The sequence below is a fragment of the Oreochromis aureus genome, linkage group 22, assembly GCF_013358895.1.
Source record: "Oreochromis aureus strain Israel breed Guangdong linkage group 22, ZZ_aureus, whole genome shotgun sequence".
Classification (NCBI taxonomy): Eukaryota; Metazoa; Chordata; class Actinopteri; order Cichliformes; family Cichlidae; genus Oreochromis; species Oreochromis aureus.
The window spans coordinates 38,544,004-38,571,636 of record NC_052962.1 but is presented as its reverse complement, the minus strand read 5'-3'; the positions used below and the strand labels follow the sequence as shown (position 1 = coordinate 38,571,636).

At 40.5% G+C, this 27,633-nt stretch overlaps 1 protein-coding gene across 1 annotated transcript; it reads left to right on the top strand.

The window, feature by feature from the left end:
- The first annotated feature begins 804 nt into the window (after positions 1 to 804).
- Positions 805 to 23,791, top strand: LOC120435784 (C-type lectin domain family 12 member B-like). Its single transcript, XM_039605910.1, has 7 exons — positions 805 to 934; positions 2,441 to 2,557; positions 3,976 to 4,044; positions 4,125 to 4,229; positions 4,517 to 4,656; positions 22,586 to 22,692; positions 23,421 to 23,791. Exons 1-7 carry the CDS (start codon positions 862 to 864, stop codon positions 23,539 to 23,541), a joined length of 732 nt encoding a protein of 243 aa, XP_039461844.1. The 5' UTR covers positions 805 to 861; the 3' UTR covers positions 23,542 to 23,791.
- The last annotated feature ends 3,842 nt before the right edge of the window (positions 23,792 to 27,633 follow it).

Here is a 27,633-nt window from a genome sequence, read left to right as displayed (position 1 = left end):
GTTTCAGTCTGTGTACGAGTTCTACATTTGGGTCCTACATCCCGCCTGCCACACAGAGTAACCAAAATTAACTTCAAAATTAACAAAAGCAGTAAAACTAATTATTGAGTCCATAAAACCACAAAGAAAGATCAGATGAATGTTTTTCCTCGTTGACTGTTGTACAACTGGGAAGCTTTTGCAACCTGAGGCATCGCCCCCTGCTGGCTATTAGAAAAGCTGCAGGTCTGGGGCACTTCCACATTGGCTTTATTTTTCACAGTGGGACATCCGTTTTTTTTATATAGTCAGTGTTTATTTCTGGTTTTCTGTTTTTGTTTTCTCAAAACCTTCAGAGCACTGAACTTAAACCGTGCATTTTGTCCTGCGTGTTATTTTCAACAAAGGTCACAGAATGACCAAAAGAGGAAGAAAACATTTTTTTTAAATATTTGACCTGATGGGGGCAGCAATGAAAACATTATCACATCATCATCTCTATGACACTCAATGACAGTTTAACAGTTTCTCTAAAATGCAAAATAAATAAGTGTGAATGTGTTTGTGAAGACTTTTATCTCCAAGAACTCATTTTTTGTTGAAAAGAGAAAAATGCATTAAATCTTGTCTTAAGTGTTTTTATAGTTTTTCTCAGGTTTTACAAATATAAAGAAAAAGAAATGCTCCACTCAGCACTCAGAGGTTTTGTGGGTTTGTGTTTCTTTGTTGCTTCTGAAAAGGTTCTTCCGTTCTGAAAGCAGGAAGAAGGCCGGCCAAAAGTGACATCAGTGTCAGGACAGGATATCATTGTATCTGCCAGAGTTAGCAGTGCACAACGGTCAGAGTACAGTTTAAACTCCTGCTCAGCGTCTCAGTCAGGAGATGGATATCTATACTACGTGTATCTATGAGAGTGCAGACTTTGATCACACTGGAATTCAATCACAAGGAGGAGGTAAGTCATCTGTAATAACATGTTTACTTCCAGTTTGTTACAGTCAGCTTTTAATCCCAATGAACTGCAGCCCATCAAACATCTCCAAGTGTTTTTTTTAATCAAACTTTTTACCTGATTTGTTTTCTTTTGTAGCATAATTTCTTTATATTGACTTTTTATACCAATAGCACTGAATAGATAACACATTTGGACACTTTGGGAATATAAAATAGAATAAAATAGCTCTTTGTTGTCATTGTACAGGTACAATACAGAATAGGTTGCAGAGGAGTATAGAGTCCACAGTTACTCAGACCATGGCTCAGATTGGTCGACGGGGTGGGTAGTGATTGTTAACAGTCCGAATGACCCAGGGGACGAAGCTGTTAGTGAGTCTGCAGGTGTGGGACCTGACTGACCTGAGATGCCGACAAGATGGCAGCAGGTCAAACAGGTGGTGGACAGTATGCAAGGGGTCACCTGTGGGCAGGGCAATCACCCTCTGAGCAGCCTTCCTGTTCTCCGCTGTGGCCCCTGGATAGCAAACACTCAGGCAGGAGGCGAGCACACTCTCCACTGAGGAGCAGTGGAACGCCAGCAGCAGCTTCTGGTCCTGGTTAAAAAGGCCCAGTGCAGCCACTGCTGGGCCTTCTTTACCAGAGTGTTGATGTTGTAAGATAAGTGCTGTTATAGAACTAAATCAGGTGATTTAGGGCCCAAGTTCTGGTATTTCAAATTTTGAAATTAGTATTTGAACCTCTGCTAACAGACCCAAAGGAAGATTAAAATATATTCTGAAGGACATTCAGCTCAATTAATGAGAATCCAGCAAAGGGAGGAAGGCTTTGGACAACACTGCTGTTTTCAGGGATGTTTGGACAATGTTTGGATCGTTTAATCAAATCTGCCTGTTTCTGAGCTCTGTGTCCTCAGGCAAACGTGGTTTCAGAACAAAGAAGTCTTCTTTACCAAGTCTCCAAAAGTTGATTCAGTTGGTTCATCTGGACGTAGCTCATCTAAGTCAGTCTCAAGACTGAAGAAGTCACTTGGATGAGTGATGAAACGTTTCTCCCACTGAAAACGCTACGTCCAGATGAACAGAATCAACTTTTGAAGATTTACTTACCTGGATGATTGAGAATGCATCAAGACCTTCTTTAACAAGCCACAGTTTCTTCTTTATTGCTCTTTTTTCAAAGAAAAAACTTATTGAAAACTACAAGTAATGTTATGCATTAAGTAATGAAATGTAAAACATCTTTCATAGAAAACAGTGTGTATATGATAAACACAAAACTATTAAAAATGTATTCTTCAATAAAATATGAAGTCATAAATAACCCCACTGTCACTTTAGTCAGTTAAAGTTTTGGATAAATAGTTTGGTTGATTGAGGGTTAATCACAATGCAGATATATTTTAGTATTTTGTGAGGTTGAGCTCATCCAACCACAACCACAGGTCTATTAAAGGCAGAGTGACAGGAAATGACCACAAACCAACATCTGCACTGTTTTCTAACAGGACCACAGACTAAGAGTCCTCCTCCAGTCCAGAAGGGCTCTTTCAGATGTGCTACACTGGGTCTAGGAGTGCTGTGCCTCCTGATGTTAGCTGGGATCATCATCGTGTCCATACGCTGTAAGATAAGATATGTGCACCTTCCTCCACTCTTATAAGTCACTTTTATCTTATCCTCCCCTTCTTGAAATATGTTTTCGCCACCTCCTTGTTCATCCTTGGATACATCAGCCACACCCCTATAAAGTACCTACACTCACCTCCACATTCTAGCCTTTACTCCAAAAACACCTCCACCCTCTTTCACGATCAGTTTCAACCCACAAACTGCAGACCAACAGCATCAGTGTAGGAATCTTATTGATTATCTACATGTTTGATTTGGCATTTTACCCCAGATTCCCTTCCTGACACAACCCTCCCCATTTATCCTTGTTTGCTGCTGACATTAGGGTAACACTGGTGTGAGGGACACCCTTGGCCGGGTGTTGTTGTTAATATGTTTTGTATTTATTGATCAGCTCAAATGCAGGTGTTACATTTAAGTGAGTCAAGAAACAACACACGTATTATTTAAATGAATTGAAACTAAAGAAACAAACCTAATGACAGCAGCTGACCTCCCAAACTGACATAAACAGGAGAAACCGTTCACAGTCACAGGCAGCTCAGCCCTACAAACTCCTTCAGAGTGAAACAGGAAACACACAGTGAGAGCTGCACAGGTGTGGCAGGTTGGAACAAGGAAAAGCTGAATGAGTCCTCTGAAGACGGCCGCCATCTTGGCATTTTATGTAACCATTCAGCTGCTGAACCAATCACAGCAGAGTACCTGCACATGCCCGTTATCATCCTCTCATTCAGTCACACCTGAGGCACAGCATGCAGAGCTTTTCATGAAGGACAGAAAAACACAGCAGTTACACAAAATGACACAAATATGATGACAGTCATAACAACAGGTCAAAGTTCAGTCTGTTACTGTATCATAGACACTTATGCTGTGTGTGCTATATGAGATGCTGCAGTCAGTCAGTGTGAGTCTGCAGCAGTCTGAGGTACAAAGATGGGATCTTGGCTGCAAATGAATGTATGACTGATACTGAATCCCAGCAGCCAACAAACATGCAGCTTCACAACCAGAACGTGTCCTTCTGCCACAGCAGATACAGGAAGTACCTGATCACATGGAAACACCTTTGATATGAGGAAGTGTTGGTTCCCACGGCAGCTTGTCTGTTCTTTCAAAAACCTAAAGATAACATCTCTGACTGCATTTCTAACACCTTCTTCCTCCACACTGAGAACAATTATTTTGAATCTTGTCAGTGGTTTTTGTTCACAGTTGATACGTATTTAGCTCATCAGACTTCCTGTAGTTCTAACAGCTCCACCCACAGGACATGTTAAAGAACAATGGCTGCACAAGTTTCTGACTCTTATTGATATATTTGACAAAGCAGAGGAAGAAGATTATTTCTGTTCAATGTTTCACTCATTTTATTTTATTTTATTTTGGTTTCACTAAAATATTTCAGATGCTTTGAACAAGAGTGAATTCAACAGAATGAAGAACAGCCACAGTCAGCTCCAGGATGAACTTCAAGGTAAGCAAATACCAAGTTCTTATATCACAGATATATTTGTTGAATATTTTAACTTAATTTTAATCTGTTTTTCTCCAAAGACACAAAAACCAGTCTGACTCAGTTACAGAGCAGTTATGATAAACTGAGTAAAAACCACAGTCAGCTACAGGAAGAAGTGAAGAAGCTGAAGGAGAAGATAGAAGGTAATAAAGTTTGAATAACTAATAGAAAACATCAGTGTTACACAGTGATAACCTGATTGTGTCTTTATTTTGAATCCTAAATGTTTGATGCTGTGTAACAGTTTTTCTGTATAAATGTAAGTTTCAGTTAATTATGAATAAGAGAGAAAACCTGAGTTTAAATGAAGGATTTACAGGGAAAATGACAGGAACCAAAGATTTTTGACTACAGACTGAAATGAGAGATCTTATTAATGTGATACAACATGACACAAAGTCTGTCTTTAAAACATGTGTTTGACTTTAAGAGAAGTGTCCTGATCGATGGACGAGATTTGGAAGCAGCTGTTACTTTAAATCCACTGAGAGTAAAACTTGGTCTGACAGCAGGAGAGACTGTCAGGATAAAGGAGCTGATCTGGTGATCATAAACAGCAAAGAGGAACAGGTGGGTGTGTTTGTTCATGTCTGTGTGATCTTTGATGGAACTGACAGTGAGTTACAAAGTTCTTCATAGGTTGAATAAAGCCACACATTGATGATAAGTATACATGTGCAAACATACAGACACATAAACAAAGCAGCAGACATTCATTCCATCAGAAACACAATAGTTAGAAACTCTGGAGGAAAATAAAGGAAAAAGAAAGCTAACCTGTAAAAATGAGTTTCAGCCGTTAACAGTCAGCTGAGCTGATAGTCTGAGGAAGGCTGTTCCACAGTTTGGCTGCAACAAGCTCAAAAGCACGATGGCCTCTGGTTTAAAATCAGAGCGAGGGACAGTTGGGAGACGCTGACTAGATGATCAGAGAGGCCAGCTGCAGTGAGAAGGTCCAAGAAGCTCTGCTATATAAGCAGGGGCCTGTTCATGCACAGCTTTATATGGTAATAACAGGATTTCAAAGAGGATTCTGAATTTGACTGTCAGCCAGTGAAGAGAAGCAAGAATAGGTGAGATATGAGACTGCAGGCCAGGGTTTGTTTGCAGCCTTGCTGCTGAGTTCTGCACTAACTGCAGACCAACTATGGAGGACTGAGAAATGCAGGTGAAAAGTGAATTCCAATAATCAGGCAGGAGAAAATGAAAGTATGAACTCAAAGTTCCAGATGATTGAATCACAGTAAAGATTTGATGTTTGCAACATTTCTGAGGTAAAGGAAACAAGACTGGGTGACCTTTGACATGTGAGGCTCAAATTCAGCTGTTGGTTCAAAATGATCCCAAAGTCTTTAACAGGTGATTTGATGTTACTGGTGAGGGGGACGATGTACTGACTGACCTCCTCAGAGAAACTGAGCCAAACAGCAGAACTTCAGTTTGAGATGAAGGAAGTTTAAATCCATGAAATGATGACAGAGAAGCATTCACTGAGGCCGGAGAGGCTCGACAGAAAAGTATTAGTGTGGGTGTCATCTGCATAGCAGTGCTAGGAGATCCCATTAAAACCATTAAGCAGATGTCACTGGGGCAGCATTTATAAAGAGAACAGAATTGGTCCAAGGATTGGGGCATGTGGGACTCAGATGAGGACACACATTGATTAATATGAATTGTGAAGCATCTGTTTGATAATATGAAGAAAACCATGTGAGAGCAGCACCAGTGATGCCAGTTTGTAGTGTGTTAATAAGAGGAGCACCATCAACAGCATGAAGGCTGCAGAGAAGTCAAGCAGGACTCAGATGGAGTGTTCATCTTCATCCCAGCAGAAGAATCTGGTTAGTAATGTTCATGAAAGCTGTTTCAGTGCTGTGGTTTGTCTGTAAGCAGGTTGGAACTGATCAAAGATCTGAAGGAGCTGACGAGCAACTGGATTTAAAACAGTGGGATGTAAGGAGGGTTGATTCCACTCAGAAAGACTCTGGCTGTTTGAAAGTCAGCTGAAATGAAAGGGACGGATTTCTAATAGAGAGAAGTCAGGGGGAGATGGCAGCAGGAAGGAGTTTGAACTCCAACAACAGAACTGGATGAGAGACTTGGGGCGGTTGAAGAGGTACAGACTTGAACTCTGACCTGATACTGTTGATGTTGCCAGTGTCATGGGTTCAAAATATTGGGGATGGATACAGGAGGAAAACCAAAATAACAACACTGGTCCGGCCGGGTTGAGTCAAACGATGATTTTAATGCACACGTGTGGGAGATGGGACACTGCACGCAGACAGCATCGATCTCTCACCGAAAACCACACAACAATAGTTTTATGAAAATCAGGGTATTGGAACGCCCCCTCATGCGTAAAGTAGGTACAATACAATCAATGTTGACAACTTTTAACACATTAAAAGAACATCTTCTTCTTCCCGAGGCCAGATCCTTCCCAGTAATCTTCTAACTCTGCTTATCCCCTGGAACAAACAGTCTCTCCTGCAAGCATAATCAAACATCTACAAGGCTTTGCAGATTGTTATTTAAATGTTTGAACTCTCCCCTACACATTAGTTTAACTGCTGCTTGTGTGTGTGCGTGTGTGCCTCGACCTCAGCATTCACTCTGTCTATAAGGACAGAGGCCAACTCTGCATGTGTGCAATAACCTAACTGAAACCATACATGTAATATGTTGAATAAATGTTCTAATCAAATACCACTACTCAAAGCTTAATAAAAGAATATAAATGACTAAAGGATAATGATGAATAACATGATATATGTGTTTTGTAAGCGTGTTCTTTCTATAGCTCAAGATCCTTAACACAATAGATTGTTCAGTCCTCGCGCCGAACAAAGTTTCCGACCCTCCGCTAGTTGACCGAGCCCCCCTCATTGGCAAGCACAAAAATACAATGCATATGTATACAAAAGGATTATCACTGCACCTGTAATAGAAAATGTTAATATGGAATCATGACAATACCTGTAATACAAGTTGTAACACAAGGCCGACAGCCTAAAGAAATTCTCTAATGAAGTAACAATTAATGATGATACATAAATGAAGTAATGAGTAATTATTGCCAATACTTAAAGGTTAACAAAAGATATATCTAAATAAAGGATCATAAAATAACATGATGTAAGTGTTTTGTAAGCATGTGCGGCCTTCTACGCTCTACGTCACTTCACTCTATAGATCAGCCAGACATCCCGCTGACTGTAGCTTTTAACCCTTACTGACGTGAGCACAACTCCATAATAAACACCAAGCGGCAATATGTATAAAGATGATCATGGTTACACCTGCAATGAAAGATTATATGATTATACCAACACCTGTAAATAGAAGATTAACATGAGGTTATAACAATCACTGTAATACAAACGTTAATGTAATGTCAATAGCTTCAACAAATGCTTTAATGCAATGCTTATTATATGATTCTAATGTAATGATAAAATAACAGTAAAATATCCCTTCTCATTCCCTCTATTGACCTCTGGATAACATCCACAGGTCACCACAGTTATTGCCGTGTCACACCCTCGACCTACACAGCCACTTCCGTGTCCATCACCGGCATCATGGACATCGGAGTGATCACTCCTGGGTCCACCACCCTCATAATTACCTTTTCCAGCAAACCTCTGGCACAAGGAATGAGACAACAACCACATGTGACCAGAATACCCACCAGAACAGAGAAGGAAAGCATGACCGAGATCACAACCCCTTTCCACCGTCCGAACACCGAGGTCAGCCAGCCCCCCAGCGGATTATCGATCCCCGAGTGTTCATGCATGGTTGTAGACAGACTCTTCAGGGCCTCCAGAGCTCGAGCTACTGACCCATCTGGAGCCGTGTTCTGCTCCGCTAACCCCTCCATGGCGTCTCTGAGACCTCGCGTTTTGTTCTCGCCCAGGGTTCGATTCCACTAAGTGGTGCTTCGGATGGTGCTGGACTGGCATGACCTCCGTGCTCAGACAGTTTGCGTGGGCCGGTCTGCAACAAATAAACCAAAAAACATACAACTGTAATTAATAGCATAACCGACATCAAACATATGATACTAAGTAATATCTTGATAATTTGTGTCCCATCACGGGTTTCTGATTGTTGTGATGGCATTGTGTTCTAATGAAAAAGTAAAAAGTAATCAAGGTGATAAAGTAAAAATCATAAAAGTTCAAAGCTCTTTTGTTAAAGCCTCTTTCTCAGATGTTCACTTTGGCACCGCTCCTTTTCTGCAGGCGCAACGATTTCCTCCTCGGCTGCTCTTCTTTCTTCGGCCTTCCGGGTAGACTACCGGTCAACCCGTTGCACAGGTGAGAGGATTTATTCTGCCTCTGATTTTCACCTGTGATGGGTGAAGTTGGATTTTCCCCCACCAAGCTCTTGTGTGCCGCTGCGCACTGCGACCAGTGATACCAGGTGTCGCCTTTCCCTTTCAGTTGGACCGCTATAGCTGTCCGGGCCATTACTTCATACGGACCAGTCCAGCGGGGTTCCTTCCACTTGCGTTTAATGACTTTCAGCCACACCGCTTTCGCATCCGGGACCTCTCCTTCCCCCTTGGGCCTGTCACACGTCACCCGTTTGGTGAAACTGGACACAAGCGCTTTTACCTCGTTCCAGTAGTCTGCGTGGGACCTGTTCCCCCTCGTCTCCTGCTCCACCGAGACCACCGTCCAAGGTGCCGGAAACTGTCTCCCAGTTAGCAGCTCGTAGGGCGTGTAACCTGTGGACTTCTGTTTCGCCATTTTGGCTGTTAACACGGGACGTCCCACCCTTTTCCTCTGGTGATGCCTCCTTACACTCGTCAGACCCGTCATCCGGTGTCCGTTCCTTTCTCTGTAAGAGACAGAAAACCAAAGCACCTCCCTGCCTAATCTTCACAATCTAATTTTTATTGTTCATTGTTCTTCCAGTACTGCAAATTTGGTTTAGAATATCATGTTCAGGGCTCTCTGACCCAGCGACCTATTCTAACCATAATCTATGTGTGTGTAAGCGTGTTTGCATTTAGCCCTCTGCACTCAAAGCCAATACCTACAATATATCAATCCGGACAATAACGCCAAATGAAGCTTACGACCTTCAAAAGACTGAGTGCCAACTCATTATGAGCACATTTGCAATGTGTGTATATTCAGTAAAAGAAATCAAAAATTAATGAACCATTTCTAAGTCTAACACATTATAAGCTTAGGTTTTACCACACCTAAATTATTAAACACACAAATAAAGTCATAAAAATGTTCATAAAACCATTGCTTGATGTTCAGACTCAACTTCCCCCTTTTTGACACACCCCCTTGTGTCAATTCATCGGAGCTAGAAAATTAAAAGAAAAGGTTAGTGACATCATATCTCAGAAAGCATCAGAAATTCTCCTCTCCAGTATCGTTGCTGCAGCCTTGTCATCCTGTGCTAGGGAATGAAATCAATTTAGTTATCATGTGAGATCTGTTACACTCCGGGCTCTGCCCAGAGCCTGCATCTGCAGAATTGCCTAGAAACAAAACCTGTATTAATATGAGCTTTACATATAAAAACACCTCTTTTAAATTTTATTTTCCCCCTGGTTTTCCCTCACTGAGCACAGCAGGGGAATCTATGTCTTGATTCAGCCATGAATCCAGCTCACCTGATTCATCACTGAGCCCATCCGTCACTGGCATCTGATAGTGTGGCACTGCATATTCTTCTCTTAGTGTCACTATTTTCAATCTGTTAATTACAATTCTCGATCATGAAGCAGACTGTGTCTATAACAAGCCAATACAGCTGTAAGCGTGGCCAATTATCAATCAATTAACAGTCAATAACAAAATGATAGCTTTAATTTTATGCATGTTTAAGTCAACCACCTACCCAGAGGGTTCTTCAATCCCAGAAAATTCCTTCTCCTCATTTAATAAAGTCTGTCATCCTCCCATGGCCTGGTAACTGGTCCATCCAGAGCTGTATCATTTTGAAATATACATACAACAAGCCAAACCATACCTTGGTCACACCAACCCTTCTCCACCCTGAGGATGTCCAACGCCATCCTTCTGTGGTTCGCTAAATTATGTTTATCTAGAATTCCACTCTGTCTCTAAATTTTGGAGAATTTTATGCCTGTTGTCAAGATTTGAAGAATCTTGAGACATGCACATTCTTTCTCTCACACGGCGCCTAAGTAGCGGCCTTGGCTCCCGTCTTATCTCCTCCTGCTGAGATGAGGCAGAAAACCTCTCTGGTATATTCTGTTCTCTTCTAATCAAACAAATAAGTTCATAACTCTCTGAAAACAGTATTTCTTATAACTCAGCCGTATAATGCATCATAAAACAATATCATTCATTCACAATAAATCAGCAGTCCAATGTGATACAAATCAGTTTAACAAATGTAATAGTTATCACCTTCTTCTAATTCGTAAGAATAATGCAAACTAAAACTACATAATAGTTTCACAATCTCTAATTAGGGGTATAACGTGGCATAAAACGATATAATAATCTTACAATTCCCCCTTTGATCTCTTTTTTAAAAAAAAGAGATCACCTACACTTCAATCCAGTTTAGCGAGGTCCATTGCTTCTTCCTAGTCCTAAGGTCCTCTGTCCCCCTTTAACGAGTGGACCCCATGTATAATGACTTCTATGTTAGCACATATCAGATGCAACACAAACTAAATTTACAACAACAACACAGTCTTTGAGAAATTTTATGTTTGGTTTCAAATTATAAGAATTCAATTCAAATCTATGGTTTTATCACCCCCATCGGGGCTTACCTTTCTCACCTTTCATAATATTTCTCCCTCAAATATTCGCAATTTCCCTCCTTTGGTGGCAAAAAGCTGTTGGTGTGGTCAAGTGGGCTCTATAGGAAACAAAAGCTCAGGACAGAACAGTCACCAGTCATGTACTTCATACAGAATTTGCATATATTTATTTCATATTGATCCTCTGAGTGTAATGGTACATTTTAATTCGAATTTATCAAAACTAAACACAATAGTTTTCTCTTTCTCTAGCTTGCTCTTGTTCTTATGCAGCACCACATCCTATCACATGCCCCTGTCGGTTATATTCTACTTTTTAAAATTCTGACTATTTCATGGGTGAACCCAAATCACATGGACCAGTGTTTGTTATTACATATCTCTATTCTGAATGTGAAGTTTTCCATTTCCCTGTTATTCATACATATTATTAAAGTTTTGGCTTTTTCTCTATAAAAGTTAATTGAGTTTTTACAGTGGCCTGCTATGGTTAATAATAACATGTTCAGTCATTAGTGAAATCAAACCTTTCCTTCACTGTAGCCTTTGACATTCCCCAACATTTTTAAGGTGGATATAATGTAATGCCTTTAATCGAAACACAGCTAATATAACACAATTTTCTTAATGCAAACATCCGTAACTCAAAATTAGCCACCAAAGGGTTAAGTCTGCAGTTCCACACTCTCATGTGAAGCTATATTCTCCCCCTCTGCTCTCTCTTATCCTCCTGCTCCTGCAAAAACAAAACAAAACAAAGTGTCCACCCATCTGTTGCAGGCTGGGTGAATTGTTGCTCCACATTTACTAATCCTAAAGTCTGTGTCGTTTTGTCTCAGTATCGAGTCAGTCAAAACTTTTAGTCGTCAGTCCATCACAGTCCAGTCACATGCATACCTTCACACACATTCATACCAGATGTTGCTGATAATGGAGTCTCACGCGCAACCTATTCGAGTATCCATCACCAGCAAGATGACGTCATCATTTTAAAGGAAACAATTCCTTGTTTTTGGACTGGATTGACTCGCTGCAATCCTTTTAGACTCAGAACTATATGATGTAATCAGTGTCCCATATAAGTGAATTTCTCCAGAGCCCATTATAATCATGGAGAAGCACACTTTGCAACTGTTTCCAGTAAGAATATTTCATAGCGCTTTAAATTTCAATCTGTTAAGCCTGGTTTAAAGAGCTGATTATTAAATCATGAACTCACAAAATATCAAAATATCACCACCGGTGGATCACACCTCTCCGATTTTCTTATCTCAGTGCACTGTAACAAAAGCAAAAACAAACGTAACCAACAAAATACTAATAAATCAACACATACTAGGGCCCATTGCAGACTGTTCAAGCATAAAACCATCTTTCTCTCTCTTAGAGAAAGAAAACAATCCAACCCTCACTGATAAAATCAACCTAATGCTAAGCAAAACCCAAAAATCCATCGAAACTTCATCAGAAAGTTTTCCTCCCTCCCGGGACAATATTGTATAGAAATGAGAACCTCAGGTACGGTAACACCTTTTGTTCCTCCTTGAATTAAATCTCAATCACAGAAAATGTGGCGCTCCAAAATAAAACTCACACCGTTACTTTATCATTTTCACTCTGTACCACTGCTCCTTATCAGGCTGTGTGAAGCACAGCAAACAATTCCATCAAGGCCTTGAGCCGTAAACAGACATCACACACAGACATTGTTTTCATAACCAGACTGTTTTAGACCTTGTCCCTTAAATCTATATAAATGACCTCTGGGTGACAAAAAAAACACACATTTAACCAATAATAAAACACATTTTAAGTAATCAATAGCTTCTTATAAAACTTATGTATTTGGATGTTTGTGTGCAGCATTTTGTGTATCTGCATAAGCATTTGTTAGCAAAGCATTCTTCATTGCATCAGCGTGTGTGTGTGTATGTGTGTGGATCACTTCTCAGTGAATCAGCATTTCGATTTGTTTGTGTGTCATTTCTCACTCAATCAACGAGTGCACATGTGTTCATGTGTGTGTTTCTCTTCATTCTGAGTCAGTGTGTGTAGATGTGTGTGTTTGTGTGTGTTTGTGTTCATCACTTTCCTGTTCTGGTGTTCTGGGTAAACCACGGCCTGAAGCGTGCCCTGGGGTCCTGCCCTCCTCCATTTCAGTCTGTTTGCCACCCTTGCTGCTGTTCAAAGTTCAGTCTGTCCTGGTTCTGGCCCCAAATCAGGCAGTCCTTTTCTCCAGTGTCCATGTTCATCGCAGGTGAAACCTTCATCTTCTCCTTGTCCAGCTCCTCCTGAGCCATGCTCAGTTTCTGCTCTGATGCCTTGAGCTCTTACGGAGGCAGAAACCTCAGAGTCTTTCCCATTACGTCATATTGAAGTTTATTGATGTTTTCCTTGCTTTGCTCCAAGGCCTTCTGCAGCTCTGCTGTCCGGCTCTTCTCAGAGGTCAGCTCCTGGCCGAGCCCCGACACCTGTGCCTTCAGCTTATTTTTTCTTCTTGTGCTTCTGTCCATTCTGAGGTGCCTCCTGACCTCAGTTACTCCTCCTGGCTCTGGCACGCCCTTTTTGCTGCCCGATCATCCGTGTTGGTCCGTCACTGTCCTGCACAGTGTTAAATGCAGAGTTATTAAGGTCAGCATTCTGTTGCTCGGCCTCACTTTTCATCCGGGCTTAATGGGCGTCTCGTCACAGCTCCGTCAGCTGAAGCTGTCTGGAAATCTCCCCCGTGTAGTGAAACGGGCCTTGGATTTAACGCTCTCCGTCTCCGCTGCATGAGATCGCTTTCCTGCAGCACTGTTGACATTTTCAGATTGTTGTTATGGGTCCAGCTGTTGCAGCATTTGGTCAGGGTCACGTCAAAGATGGTAGAGGGGAGAGCAGGAGTCCAGGTCAGCCTCGGCTTTCCGGGCTGGCAAAGCAGCCTGTAATTAAACATAAAGAGAAAAAACAAAAACAAAACAAAAACAGACGAACAGGAAAATGATGTTGTTTTGGCTGTGTGATTCAGAGAGGGGAGAAACACCGGGCCAGGCCCTGTGTCAGCCTCCCCCCTTTTTTTTTTTTCTCTTTCTCACGATATGATTAACTCATAACCCACCAAGTTGACAGGACAACACAGGTACATGTTAAAATTCTTACGATCACGTTTAAAAGCCCAAAAAGCAATTTCCTTCCTTCAGTAATCACTTCTATTGTTCAATCAGCAGAAAACATCTCACAATTTGACTCTTAACCACTAAATTTGTTGTTTCATCGCTGGTTGGTCATACCAGTCTCTTTCTTTTGGAAGTTAAGTTGTTGTCCTGCAACCCAGAAAGTTTATTTGTTAGTAATGGATAAACTTCATCATTTAACAACAGGTGTATGTTAAGTTTCGCTGCTTTAACCTTGCTGGAAAATCTTCACATGTTCATGAGTGTAAGCTGTTTTCTTCATTGCGTGTGTGCATTTGTAGGAGGTTTATTTTTTACTTTTTTCTCAAACAAGGCATTACCTTAAAAGGAGCCTTTCTCTCACATTTCTCTGCTTGTGTGTGTTTTTGTTTCACCTTTCGTTGTGATGCTCCGGACGCCTTCCCAACCTCCACAAGTCCGTTGGCCCCAATTTTATGTTTTACAGCTTCTCTTAATTTCTCCTCTAATTCTCTCCTCGCTGCTGTCAGTTCCACAGCTGCTGATTCTTGCTGGGTGTGGTTCCCATTACTATAATTTCGTTCTGGGCGCTGTGCTTGTGGTGGGCGGTTGGTCCAGGTCCGTAGCCACCTGTATTAACACACTAAAACATACAATTAGTATTTCTCTTCTTAAGACGTCCGTTCGCTCCATCTGCCTAGATTTCACTCTCTCTCTCGCTGGGTTCACACTTCACACAGTCAGGCAGTTGCCTTTTATGGGCATGCAGAGTTCCGGTCATACACACACAGCTACTCACACCCAGCGGCTGCAAAGCAGTCTTCACATTATCTATGCACACACTCAGCCTTTCATCTACATAAAATGAAGTTGCTACACCACATATGGTGGTAAAATTTGTGCCTAATCACCCCCTAAATAATGATAGAACCAAAGAGTAAAGTAAATTAAATGTAAATACTTATATTATTGAACTGAAAGAGTAACCACTTAAAGATCTTATAAAATCATGCTTCACACCACAAAAATGAACCAAATCATTTTATGATTTTATCAATTTCAAATAAAATTTTCTTTAACGTCTGTCTGTCAGTACAAATCAGTTTAAACTTTTCACCAGACTTATGTTAAACTGCCCCTAACACGTCCACAGCGTGCTCATAGATTTTCTTTTATCAGAGTTATTCACCAAATGTACTTTGTTTAAGCTTTTTGATCTGTCACGCTTATTAGTGGCTCATGACTGCTTAAAGCCTATGTCTTAACTTGACCACAGAGGCAGAGCATCACTCAACCCTCCAGAATGACAAACTCTACTTTCTCTGTATCAAGATAGCTCAAACTCTAAATACACCATACATTATACTAAAATCAAAAGGTAACTGCATTTTTCACACATATCTATGTGTTTTCAAACTGAAAGAAAAAGAAACTTAAACTCTTATAGCATCACGTATACATTGCTTGAATCAAAAGCATTTTCAAACTCTAAAACATCCAGCTTTGCATCACAAGAGAAATATGCCAACCACAGCCATTAATCATATATTCACAACAATAAATCAAAACTCATTTTTACTAATATGGTGAGCAAAACCAGCATCTTATTTACAGGCTTTTAACAATATTTGCAAATCATGATTATAAAACTCAGTAATACGCTAAACAGGAAGTACAAGCCCTCTGTGCGCTTCACAGCAGCCACCTCATTTGCATGTTCACACACAATCCAAAAAATAGCTCGCAGCGCTGCAGCGCGCTGTTGTCACACAGAGCCTCCTTCCACACCAAGCTCTCTTATTTTATATTACAAAGACGTCTTTTATTTACAACTGCAGAGATTATCAGGCCTTTTCACGCCTACACAATTTCGACAAATTTAAATTAACGGTCCAACCGATAAACTCCCCGAGTTTTTTGCGACCAATTTAATCCAGTATCCGCCCCCTACGGTGGCCCGATTGCTAGTGCCCTAACTAAATTTATTTATTTATTTTTTTAAATTTATGTTTTATTAGTTTTTCTTATTTATACAACATGAACAACAATACAACTTAATCACCGTGAGGGGAGGGGAAGAAAAACAACCAACAAACAGAAACAAAACAAAACAAAACACAAAAAAACACCAGCAAACAGACACAACAACAACAAAAGGAAAAAAAATAAAATAAAATAAAAAAATAAAAAAAATAAAAAAAAAATAAAGGAAAAAGAAAAGAAAACACCTACCAACAACCAGAAAATATAATGGGGTTATACAAAATCAGACCTCACATTTTGAACATATTTCATCCATTTGAACCAGTGTTCCTCAAATGTGTCCGCCTGCAACTTTAGCCTAAAAATTGTTCTTTCCATAACAAAAATAGTATATATCACATCAATCCACTCATTTATAGTAGGAGTTTCTTCTTTTAACCAATGGCGGGTTATGGCCTTTTTGGCAGCTACCAACAGCACACTACACAAGTATTTATCCGATTTGCATAGATTAAGACTCTCTAAGTTACCTAGGTACAATACTGCAAAATAGAATTGTATTTTCTTTTGGAAGATTGTTTCCAGGACCTTATGTATTTCCTTCAAAAATGGAACCACTCGAGGGCATTCCCAAAAAATGTGGAAATGATTTGCTGCTACATGTCCACATTGCCTCCAGCATGTTGTATTGTGAGAATAGCTGGATTTTTGCGCCGGAGTAATAAAATAACGAATTACATTCTTCCAACTGAATTCCCTCCACAAAGGGGAACTTGTTACCGACCACTGCTGCCTACAGATCCCCTCCCATTCCTCTCTTGTTAAGGATAGATTGCCCTCTATTTCCCATCTAGCTTTAACATATCTTGTATCATGACCCCTTAGATTGGTCAGTGAATGATATAATTTGGAAATAATTTTTTGATAGGGTGCATCTCTATATGCATTCTCGAATATATAAATAATTTCTTCATTCTCAGTCGATAACTGGGGATGTTTTAACTTTTTATTCAAAAAGTCCCTCAGTTGCAAATACCTAAAAAAATCTTGATTTTGCAACCCAAACTTTTTCTTAAGATCCTGGAAACTCATCACTTTTCCATCTTTCAACAAAGTACTATATGTGGTAAGGCCTTTATTAGCCCATATTTTAAATGTCGAGTCGGTCTTACTCGGCAAAAATTCTGAGTCATATGCAAACCATCTAAGCAATCCGCCCTCTGTATTAATTGATTCTTTTGAGTACTCTTTTCCATATTTTATTGAGCTTACTATCCAAGGGTTACCCGGGTCTCCCAGGAGTCTTAACTCCGAAGGGTCTCCTATCAGTGCCCTGACAGGGAAATTACCTCCCAAGGAAAATTCCACTTCCTTCCATCTTGAACAGTATCCAGGTTTACACCAGCCCACCAGATTTCTTATTTGAGTTGCCCTATAATAGTCATGTAAGCAAGGGAGGCCTAGTCCTCCTTTATCCTTGGGAAGCTGAAGTGTTTTAAACTTAACTCTTGACTTTATACCCGCCCATATAAATCTAGAGAGGATCCTATCCCATTCTACGAAGTATCTATCAGGGTTTTCTATAGTAATCGACTGGAATAAATACAATATCTTTGGGAGCATATTCATTTTTATGATATCTACTCTAGAAGAGATGGTTAAGTAAGGGGTTAATGACCATCTGCTAATATCGACCATGATATCTTTTTTAAGTGGGGAATAGTTGATTTTTTCCAAACTGTTTATATCCATTGATAGGTTGATGCCCAAGTATTTGATTGTTTTTTTATCCCAGCCTAATTTGTATTTGCTGAGTAAATTTTGAGGGGGGCTATAAAAGCTACTAAGGACTTGTGTTTTTTGTATATTCAATTTATATCCCGAGTAGGACCCATACTCCTTTAACACTGACATAAGTTCCATAAAAGATTCAGTAGGTAGGTTGTGATAAGTAAACCAAAACATCATCTGCGAACAGGGCCAATTTGTGCTCACTTCCAGCAATTTTAATCCCTTTTATTTTATCATTTTGCCTAATCCCTTGAGCCAATGGCTCTATAAAAATGGCAAATAAGAGTGGACTCAGTGGGCATCCCTGTCTTGTGGACCTTTCGAGCTTAAAAGCGTCTGAAAGTTCACCATTAATCTTTATTTTTGCAGTTGGACTATTATACAAAGCCCTCAATATTGTAATGACGGACCCATTAAACCCAAATCTATGCATTACTTGGAATAAAAATTCCCATCTCACAGAGTCAAAAGCTTTTTCAGCATCTAGACTCAGTAATATAGCTGATATTTTATTTAAATTAATGTGTCTAATAATTTGCAGAGTTCTCTTAACACTGTCATGGGTTTGACACGACCTAACAAATCCAGTTTGATCTAGATTTATTATCCTTGGGATGATCCCTTCAAGTCTCCGTGCTATGATTGACGTAAACAGTTTGTAATCTACATTTAATACACTTATTGGCCTATAATTGGAGCATTCTAATTTATCTTTACCATCTTTAGGTATAATAGAAATTATGGCTTGTTTCCACGAGGGGGGTGCTTCTCCCTTCATTAAGACCCAATTAAATGTTTTAAGTAAGACCGGTGTCAAAGGTTCCCTTAATTTCGTGTACCACTCCGCAGTAAAGCCATCTGTACCTGGGGATTTGTTTGCCTTGAGTTTAGCAATTGCCAAGTGAAGTTCTTCCCTTGTAATTTGCTTCACTAACGAATTGTTATCTTCTACTGTAAGTTTAGGGAGGTGTAACCTGTCTAACATACTCTCCATTTGATCGTCATTGTTTGTGGGTGGTTGTAAATATAATTTTTCGTAATATCTCTTAAAGCAATACATAATTTCCTCTATACCCTGCATTTCCCTTTTGGTTTCCAGATCCCTTATCCTATATATTGTTCTGTCTGCTTGTTGCTTCCTTAATCTATATGCCAATTGTTTCATATATTTAGCTCCCCCCTCATAATATCTTTGTTTAGTCAGCATTAGTTTCTTTTGTACATCTTGAGTATATATCTCATCTATTAGATTTCTCTTCTTTGCCATTTCTAATTTTGTCTTAGTATCAATAGTGTTTTTATGTGTGGCCTCTAATTGTAATAGTTCCGACTGCAACTTCTGGAGTCTTGCAACTTTGAATTTTTTAATATTAGAGGTTATAGCAATAACTTTTCCTCTCATCACTGCTTTGCACGCATCCCACAAAATCGGTGGGGGTAACTCATCTTTATCATTGAATTCCAGGTATTCAGCAATGTCTTTTGTCAACTGTTCACATGTCGATTCATTCAATATACTAGAGTTTAATTTCCAGTTGGTTATTTTTCTCCTTTGAGTAAGATTTAAGGATAAGTATAGAGGGCAGTGGTCAGAAACGTCCATTGACCCAATGTGACACTCCTGTATTCTATTCATATCGGTACCAAAACTGAGGAAGTAGTCAATTCTCGAATAGGTTTCATGTGGAGATGAGTAGTAAGTATAATTCCTTACTGTTGAGTTAAAATGCCTCCAAATATCCACCAATCCCATCTCCTCTATCAGAAGATTCAGTTTTCTAGTTAATTTTTGTGATTGAGATATTCTCATCCCCGATGCGTCCAGATGTGGTTTTAGAGTAATATTAAGGTCTCCTCCACAGACAAGTAGACCCTGTGCCTCTGTCACTACTTTCTCGAATACTTGCTTATAAAAATCAAATGTGGAACCAGGGGGAATATAACTAAATTTAAAAGCGTTAACCAACCCAAACTTTGCTTGAAGCTCTATTTTTGGCATTCCACAGCCAAGGCTTTCTCGCAGTTTTAAGTCTTACGATTCACGCCCGAAACCGGGTTTCTGTTGGCCAAAAAAGCGCAAACAAAGAGCCTCAAACTCTTAGCTTGTTCCAGGCTGCCCTGTAATCTGCAGTCAAGCCAACTGTGTTATCCCTATTCGCCGATAGGTCGATGGTCCGCGTCCGAACCAAAGAGGGAGCACAACCTCCGGGCTTTGCAATTCTTAGCAGCCCCGCTGCCGTTCTTAAAGAATTTATAATACTTTGAAACAACAATCAACACCTCAGAACAAGTGTATGACTGACGCAGGTCCGACCTTATAACCAATGGGGACTCTAACCCACAAAATATGTGAGACTCGACCTCACTTTCACTGTTTTCCTTTTCCTTATTCACTTTACTCAATACTTGGGACTTGAACCCACTTAAAAACTTCCATTATTCTTATTTCGACTTCAACTTCTCATGAGATTTTCACCAAAATCAAAACAGAAATTCACCAGTAATTTCAGTGAGCAGACTTTTAATTTTGTCAATGTCCAATTTGGCACACTTCGGAGATAATTCAACAGGTAGTGCCTCACCTTTTAGATGTGCCGGCTTGCCCACTCACTTCAGACCACTGGCTCGCGCCTGTCTGTTCGACCACCTCGGACCGTCCAAGCCTCCAGATTCAATTTCCACCCCAATACCACAGGACGAGCCCCCAAACTGTCATGGGTTCAAAATATTGGGGATGGATACAGGAGGAAAACCAAAATAACAACACTGGTCCGGCCGGGTCAGGTCAAACGATGATTTTAATGCACACATGTGGGAGATGGGACACTGTACGCAGACAGCACCAGATCTCTCACCGAAAACCACACAACAATAGTTTTATGAAAATCAGGGTATTGGAAGGCCCCCTCATGCGTAAAGTAGGTACAATACAATCAATGTTGACAACTTTTAACACATTAAAAGAACATCTTCTTCTTCCCGAGGCCAGATCCTTCCCAGTAATCTTCTAACTCTGCTTATCCCCTGGAACAAACAGTCTCTCCTGCAAGCATAATCAAACATCTACAAGGCTTTGCAGATTGTTATTTAAATGTTTGAACTCTCCCCTACACATGAGTTTAACTGCTCCTTGTATGTGTGCGTGTGTGCCTCGACCTCAGCCTTCACTCTGTCTATAAGGACAGAGGCCAACTCTGCATGTGTGCAATAACCTAACTGAAACCATACATGTAATATGTTGAATAAATGTTCTAATCAAATACCACTACTCAAAGCTTAATAAAAGAATATAAATGACTAAAGGATAATGATGAATAACATGATATATGTGTTTTGTAAGCGTGTTCTTTCTATAGCTCAAGATCCTTAACACAATAGATTGTTCAGTCCTCGCGCCGAACAAAGTTTCCGACCCTCCGCTAGTTGACCGAGCCCCCCTCATTGGCAAGCACAAAAATACAATGCATGTGTATACAAAAGGATTATCACTGCACCTGTAATAGAAAATGTTAATATGGAATCATGACAATACCTGTAATACAAGTTGTAACACAAGGCCGACAGCCTAAAGAAATTCTCTAATGAAGTAACACTTAATAATGATGATGATACATAAATGAAGTAATGAGTAATTATTGCCAATACACACTACTTAAAGGTTAACAAAAGATATATCTAAATAAAGGATCATAAAATAACATGATGTAAGTGTTTTGTAAGCATGTGCGGCCTTCTACGCTCTACGTCACTTCACTCAATAGATCAGCCAGACATCCCGCTGACTGTAGCTTTTAACCCTTACTGACGTGAGCACAACTCCATAATAAACACCAAGCGGTAATATGTATAAAGATGATCATGGTTACACCTGTAATGAAAGATTATATGATTATACCAACACCTGTAAATAGAAGATTAACATGAGGTTATAACAATCACTGTAATACAAACGTTAACGTAATGTCAATAGCTTCAATAAATGCTTTACTGCAATGCTTATTATATGATTCTGATGCAATGATAAAATAACAGTAAAATATCCCTTCTCAGCAGTGAAGAAATCTAAAAATGTCCACAGTCATTAGAAGACATGGGAGTGACAGCAGTTTGTCTCTGGGAAGACAACACTGACTGTAAGACTGTCAAAGATGATACATCTGTGATTGGATAGTAGGTCAGACATGTGGAAGCTCAGCGTTATGTGTGGGGCCGCTAACATGATGCACTCAATGAAATGATGCTGCAGTGTTCATCAGTTGTGTGGCAGTGTTGTTAGAGGGATCATCAATAAGTAAATTAGAGTCATCGACTAAAATGACTTTATCAATATTAACAAGAACAGATGAGAGAAGATTAGAGAATTCATTCAGGAAATGATTGCAGGATTTGGGAGGTGGATAGATTACAATACAGCAAACTGGATGTTCACATTGAATTATGAAGGAGAGAAATTCAAAGCAGTTAAAGAACCAGGATTAAACTGGAACCAGTTTAGATAATCCTTAGAAACCAAGTCAACACAAAACCTTGAAATAAGAGAAATGTTATAAAATGAGAGTAATCCTCATAATCCAGATTATTTTTCTGATTCAATCCAACTGAATCAAATGATTTGTTAACACTGATTCCACTGCAACACTGACTGAGCTACAGGAGGAGCTGATATTCATTGATTCTTTGGCTCTTTCTGATTTCTGCACAATGGAAGAAAAGTTTCATCACATTTATTCTTCCTTCAGACAGATTCACAAGATGATGTTACGACAACAGAAGTGCTGAATTATGACTGGAGACAATATTTGTGTCTCTTCTCAAACAGGAATTTATCAGGAACATGGGAGGAGAGTCCTGGATTGGTCTGAGAGCCAAACAGACATCAGGAGGATATGAATGGGAATGGGTGGACGGATCAGCGCTGACAGAAACGTGAGACATTAGTTTGTTTCTATTCCAGAGTTATTATTTAGAAGTGAAACATTGATGTTTTGGAAGATAGATCAGCAATACATGAGCTGAGCTATTTTCCAACAGCCCCTAAACTGAATGTAAAGAAAAGCAGAAATCCTTCTTTGAATGAACAGCTGTGCTTGAACTCTCTTCATCTGCAGTCTGTGATGACGTTCAGTTACAACAAGTCAGTTTGAAGAAATCAGGATTGAAAAATGTTCAAAGCAGCGACCGACACATTTCACTTTGTTCAATTTGTCTTCATGTTTTTTGTGCTGTAATGTTTCTTTTCTCACAGAACAAAAACTGTTTCAGAGAATTCCTGTCTCTTCTTCTTTGGTGTTTGTAAAACTTCAGAACATATGAAGGAAGAAGCTTCAGTAAATATGACCTGATAGACACACATTTCAAAGTGATGTCTGTAAACAGCTGACAAAACCGTTTCAAACAGCAGAAAGTCAGCTCTGACTTCTTTTTATTCTCCATTTTTACAGCAGGAAGATTTCATATTCATCAAAGCTTGAAAGCTGTTTTAGTGTGCATGATGATTCTCAGAGAAAAGTCTAAAGGAGGGAAAGTGGGCGAGAAACCTGGGAAAGAAATACAGCAAATATTGGAAATATTCCAAAAGAGACTCATATTTATATGAATGTGACAATAGTTATGAGTTTAGTCCAGTTTCATATCAGATTTGATCTCTCTGACAGGTTCTGGGCAGAAGGATGGTCAGATCCTTATTCTGGTTACTGTGGAGTCTGCTGTGACAGTGATGGGAAATGGACACGGTCACATTATTCTAATTCAAAGACCTTCATCTGTGAGAAATGAGTTTGGTGCTTTGATGTAAATGTTTGAATAATCCAACCAAAGACACCTCACTATGAAATGTCCTGCATGAGCCTCAGACTCAGCTCACAGTTGTTACTTGTTCATTCTGCATCATATATTGATTACATATATTGTCCCTCTGTGCTCTGTGCTGTACAGTAAGGTTGGAAGTCATCCACACAAAAACTTGAAGTACTTCATTACTCTGTAGTTCCAGCAAATTGTTCTAATAAAAGTCAAAGTGCAGCTTGTCTTTACTTTGGTTTACTTGGTTTCTTCATCAGTCTGTTGTTGTTCTGGTGTGCGGGAGTGTTGAGGTTTACGTCTTCTTAACCTTGCTGATCCATAAAGCCTTTGAACTAAAACAAACGCTGTTGCAACAGTGATGTACTGTCTTGTTGGTATATACAGTGGCTTGCAAAAGTATTCGGCTCCCTTGAAGTTTTCCACTTTTTGTCACATTACAGGCACAAACATGAATCAATTTTATTGGAATTCCACGTGAAAGACCAAGCCTAAGCCTGCTTTAAATTTCTCAATAACTTTATCCCTGACCTGTCTGGTGTCTAAATCCAATCGAGAATCTGTGGCAAGATCTGAAAACTGCTGTTCACAAACGCTGTCCATCTAATCTGACTGAGCTGGAGCTGTTTTGCAAAGAAGAATGGGCAAGGATTTCAGTCTGTAGATGTGCAAAGCTGGTAGAGACAAACCCTAAAAGACTGGCAGCTGGAATTGCAGCAAAAGGTGGTTCTACAAAGTATTGACTCAGGGCCTGAATAATTACGCACACCCCACTTTTCAGTTATTTATTTGTAAAAAATGTTTGGAATCATGTATGATTTTTGTTCCACTTCTCACGTGTACACCACTTTGTATTGGTCTTTCACCTGGAATTCCAATAAAATTCATAAGATTCATGTTTGTGGCTGTAATGTGACAAAATGTGGAAAAGTTCAAGGGGGCCGAATACTTTTGCAAGCCACTGTATGTATGATTTAATAAACAGTGCCTCACCTTCATGTTTCATTCTCACCACATATCCAAACCGATATCATGACCAGCAGCTTTACAGATGTGGCTCCAGCAAACATCAGCTGATACTAGAAAGTAATATTAAATCACTTCTAACAACAGCGTGCTGCCGTTGTTTAGCGTGACATCTGCTGGTTTCCTCTTTCTGGTGCAAGATGGGCGATAAACAAACAAGAGAGAAAAGCCGATCAGCTGATCATTGATTAGTTTCACGATTGAAATTGCAGCAGGAGAGGGAGGGGGACAGAATGAAAGAAGAGGCTGCTGTGCAGCAAAGACACAGAATAACTCCAACTTTGTGTCTTTTTTTTTTTCATTCTAGCTGACGTACAGAACGAATCGCGTTCCTTTTCACCTGAATACGGATGTATTGTAATTGGTCCAGCCCAGAGTTGATCATGACCAATTGGCTAATCCACCACCTTTCATTGTTTATACCGTTACAAAAACAAACAAACAAAATAACATGAAAATAAAAAAATATGTGATGTCTTGATAAATCGAGCAGATATTTGAAGTTTACTGTTAAAATCTCCCAATTCTTTCAGCTTTGTTGGGTATCAAATCAACAATCATTTTATTCCATACAATTCTCATTATTCCATACAAACACCTTTGAGCATAAACCATCCGGAGGGGAGATGAGCGCAGGACGGTGTCCGCCTGATCATGACGTGTCTGACCGTTTCTCACATTCTTATAGCTTCAGCCCCCCTCCAAAGCCATAAAACCTAAACATCCACATTCTTTCTCTCTCAGTGAGCCTAAGTTATGACCTGGGCTTCCTGTGCAGTCGGTTCTGTTCTTTTCTAATCAGACAAATAAGGCGATGATTCAGCAATCTAATGTAATGCAAATCAGTCTAATAAATGTAATAGTTATCACCTTCTTCTAAGTCAGGAGAATAATGCAAACTAAAACTACATAATAATTTCACAATCTTTAATCAGGGGTATAACGTGGCATAAGGTACTATAATAATCTCACATTACACAGCACCATTCTCGCATGAAAATATCTTAAAAGTTTATTTTGTGACTCAGAAAGAGTAATATTTCAAACTCTGCCACTCTGTGTTCCTCTACCACTGCCTCGTTTGAGTTTTGGACAAATGCATTCTGGGATATTGCATTTCGTCATTTTGAGCTAATTGGAGACCAAAACAGCCAATCAGATCTTTTTGCATCCAAGTCTGTGATTGGTTGGTTTTGTGGCACAAATATAACGGTGTAGAGAAAGAGTTGAGCGTGCACGGGCAGAAATGTTGAGAGCGCGAGCAACACATTGCGAGCGAGCGCAAATGCAAAAACTGAGCGAGAGGGGCTGCTGTTGTGTGTGTGTGTGTGGATAATAGCAAACACTGAAATACATTTTTTGCACGCAGCAATGAATTTTGTTCACTCAAATTTAGCTTTTCGTCACTCAAAATTATTTTTTTATGTGCGCTCAGAATAGTGGTACAAAAAGGTCATTGGTATGAAATGTTTGAAAGCACAGACAGCTACAGGCGGCTCCACTCTCTCTGTACCATGTATTTCTTAGACGGTAATAACAAAATAGAATGGATCTAAGATGGCGCCGAGTATGGCAGCCTTGTCGCGAGCTCCCCCAAGCAACAGCTGTTTTTTGTGTTTAATTTTACTTTTTCTTTATTTTTTCACGAGTAGCACATGTCTCCTTGTGTACGTCCGACAAACCTTACTGGACATAAAAGACGGACTTTCTCATCACTTTCCGGAGTTCAAGTTTTGCAACACGGACCCTCCGTTTGCAGACCCCCCATTCATCTCACCTGAGACGCCTTTGTTCTGGGCCTGTGGAGGCCGCAAACGCCGATGCAGAGGGAGAAGATCTGGCGTTCTGGTTCGACTGAGACGGCGCACTAACAGACCACCGTTACCCAGTTTATTACTGGCTAATGTGCAGTCTCTGGAGAACAAGCTGTGCGAGCTTCGGGCACGGATCTCATTCCAGCGAGAGATGCGGGACTGCTGCGTGATCTGCCTCACAGAAACCTGGCTATTGGACAAGGTACCGGACTCCGCAGTACAACTACCGGGATTCTCTGTGCACCGCGCGGACAGGTCACAGGATCTTACTGGGAAAAGCAGAGGCGGTGGTGTGTGTTTCATGATCAACAACAGCTGGTGTGATTATGCGAACGTGCACCCGGTCAAATCCTTCTGCTCACCGGACCTGGAGTACCTGATGGTTAAGTGCCGGCCATTCTGGCTACCGAGGGAATTCACAGCAGTCATTATTACGGCTGTTTACATTCCCCCACAAGCCGACACTGACCGAGCACTCAGGGAACTGTACAGTGCGATCAGCAGTGAGGAAACCGCACACCCAGAGGCGGCGTTTATCACGACCGGGAACTTTAATAAGGGTAACCTGAAGAAAGTCTCACCAAAACTACACCAACACATCCATTTCAACACTCGTGGAGACCGGCTTCTTGACCACTGTTACACCTCTTTCCGGGATGCGTACAAAGCCCTCCCCCGCGCCCCATTCGGCCAATCAGATCACCGCTCCATCCTGCTTCTACCCGCCTACAGGCAGAAGCTGAAACAGGAAGCTCCAACCCTGAGGGCGGTGCATCGTTGGTCGGACCAATCGGAGTCTACGCTGCGGGACTGTTTTGATCACGCGGACTGGGAAATGTTTCACGTGGCTGCTAAAGACATCGATGAGTACACAGACTCAGTCTGCGGATTTATCAGAAAATGCGTGGAAGATGTCGTCCCATCCAGAACAGTTAAATCCTTCCCAAATCAAAAACCCTGGATTAACGGAGATGTTCGCACGGCGCTGGCGGCACGGAGCACCCCTTTTGCCTCCGCGAACACATCGGACTACAAACATGCACATTACCAACTCCGGAAGACGATCAAAGCAGCCAAACGTGAGTACAGGGACAGGGTGGAGCAACAGTTTGACAACCCTCGGAGTATGTGGCAGGGACTAAACACAATCACAGACCCTGTACCCAAATCCTCCACCATTTCCTCATTAAACGACTGGCGACCTGTAGCCCTGACCCCCATTGTGAGC

Coding starts and splice junctions, on each gene's coding strand:
- LOC120435784 (XM_039605910.1), top strand. CDS start 862: ATGGATATCTATACTACGTGTATCTATGAGAGTGCAGACTTTGATCAC. Junction 4,230..4,516: donor GCTGAAGGAGAAGATAGAAG/GTAATAAAGTTT, acceptor TTTGACTTTAAG/AGAAGTGTCCTGATCGATGG. Junction 22,693..23,420: donor GGATCAGCGCTGACAGAAAC/GTGAGACATTAG, acceptor TCTCTCTGACAG/GTTCTGGGCAGAAGGATGGT.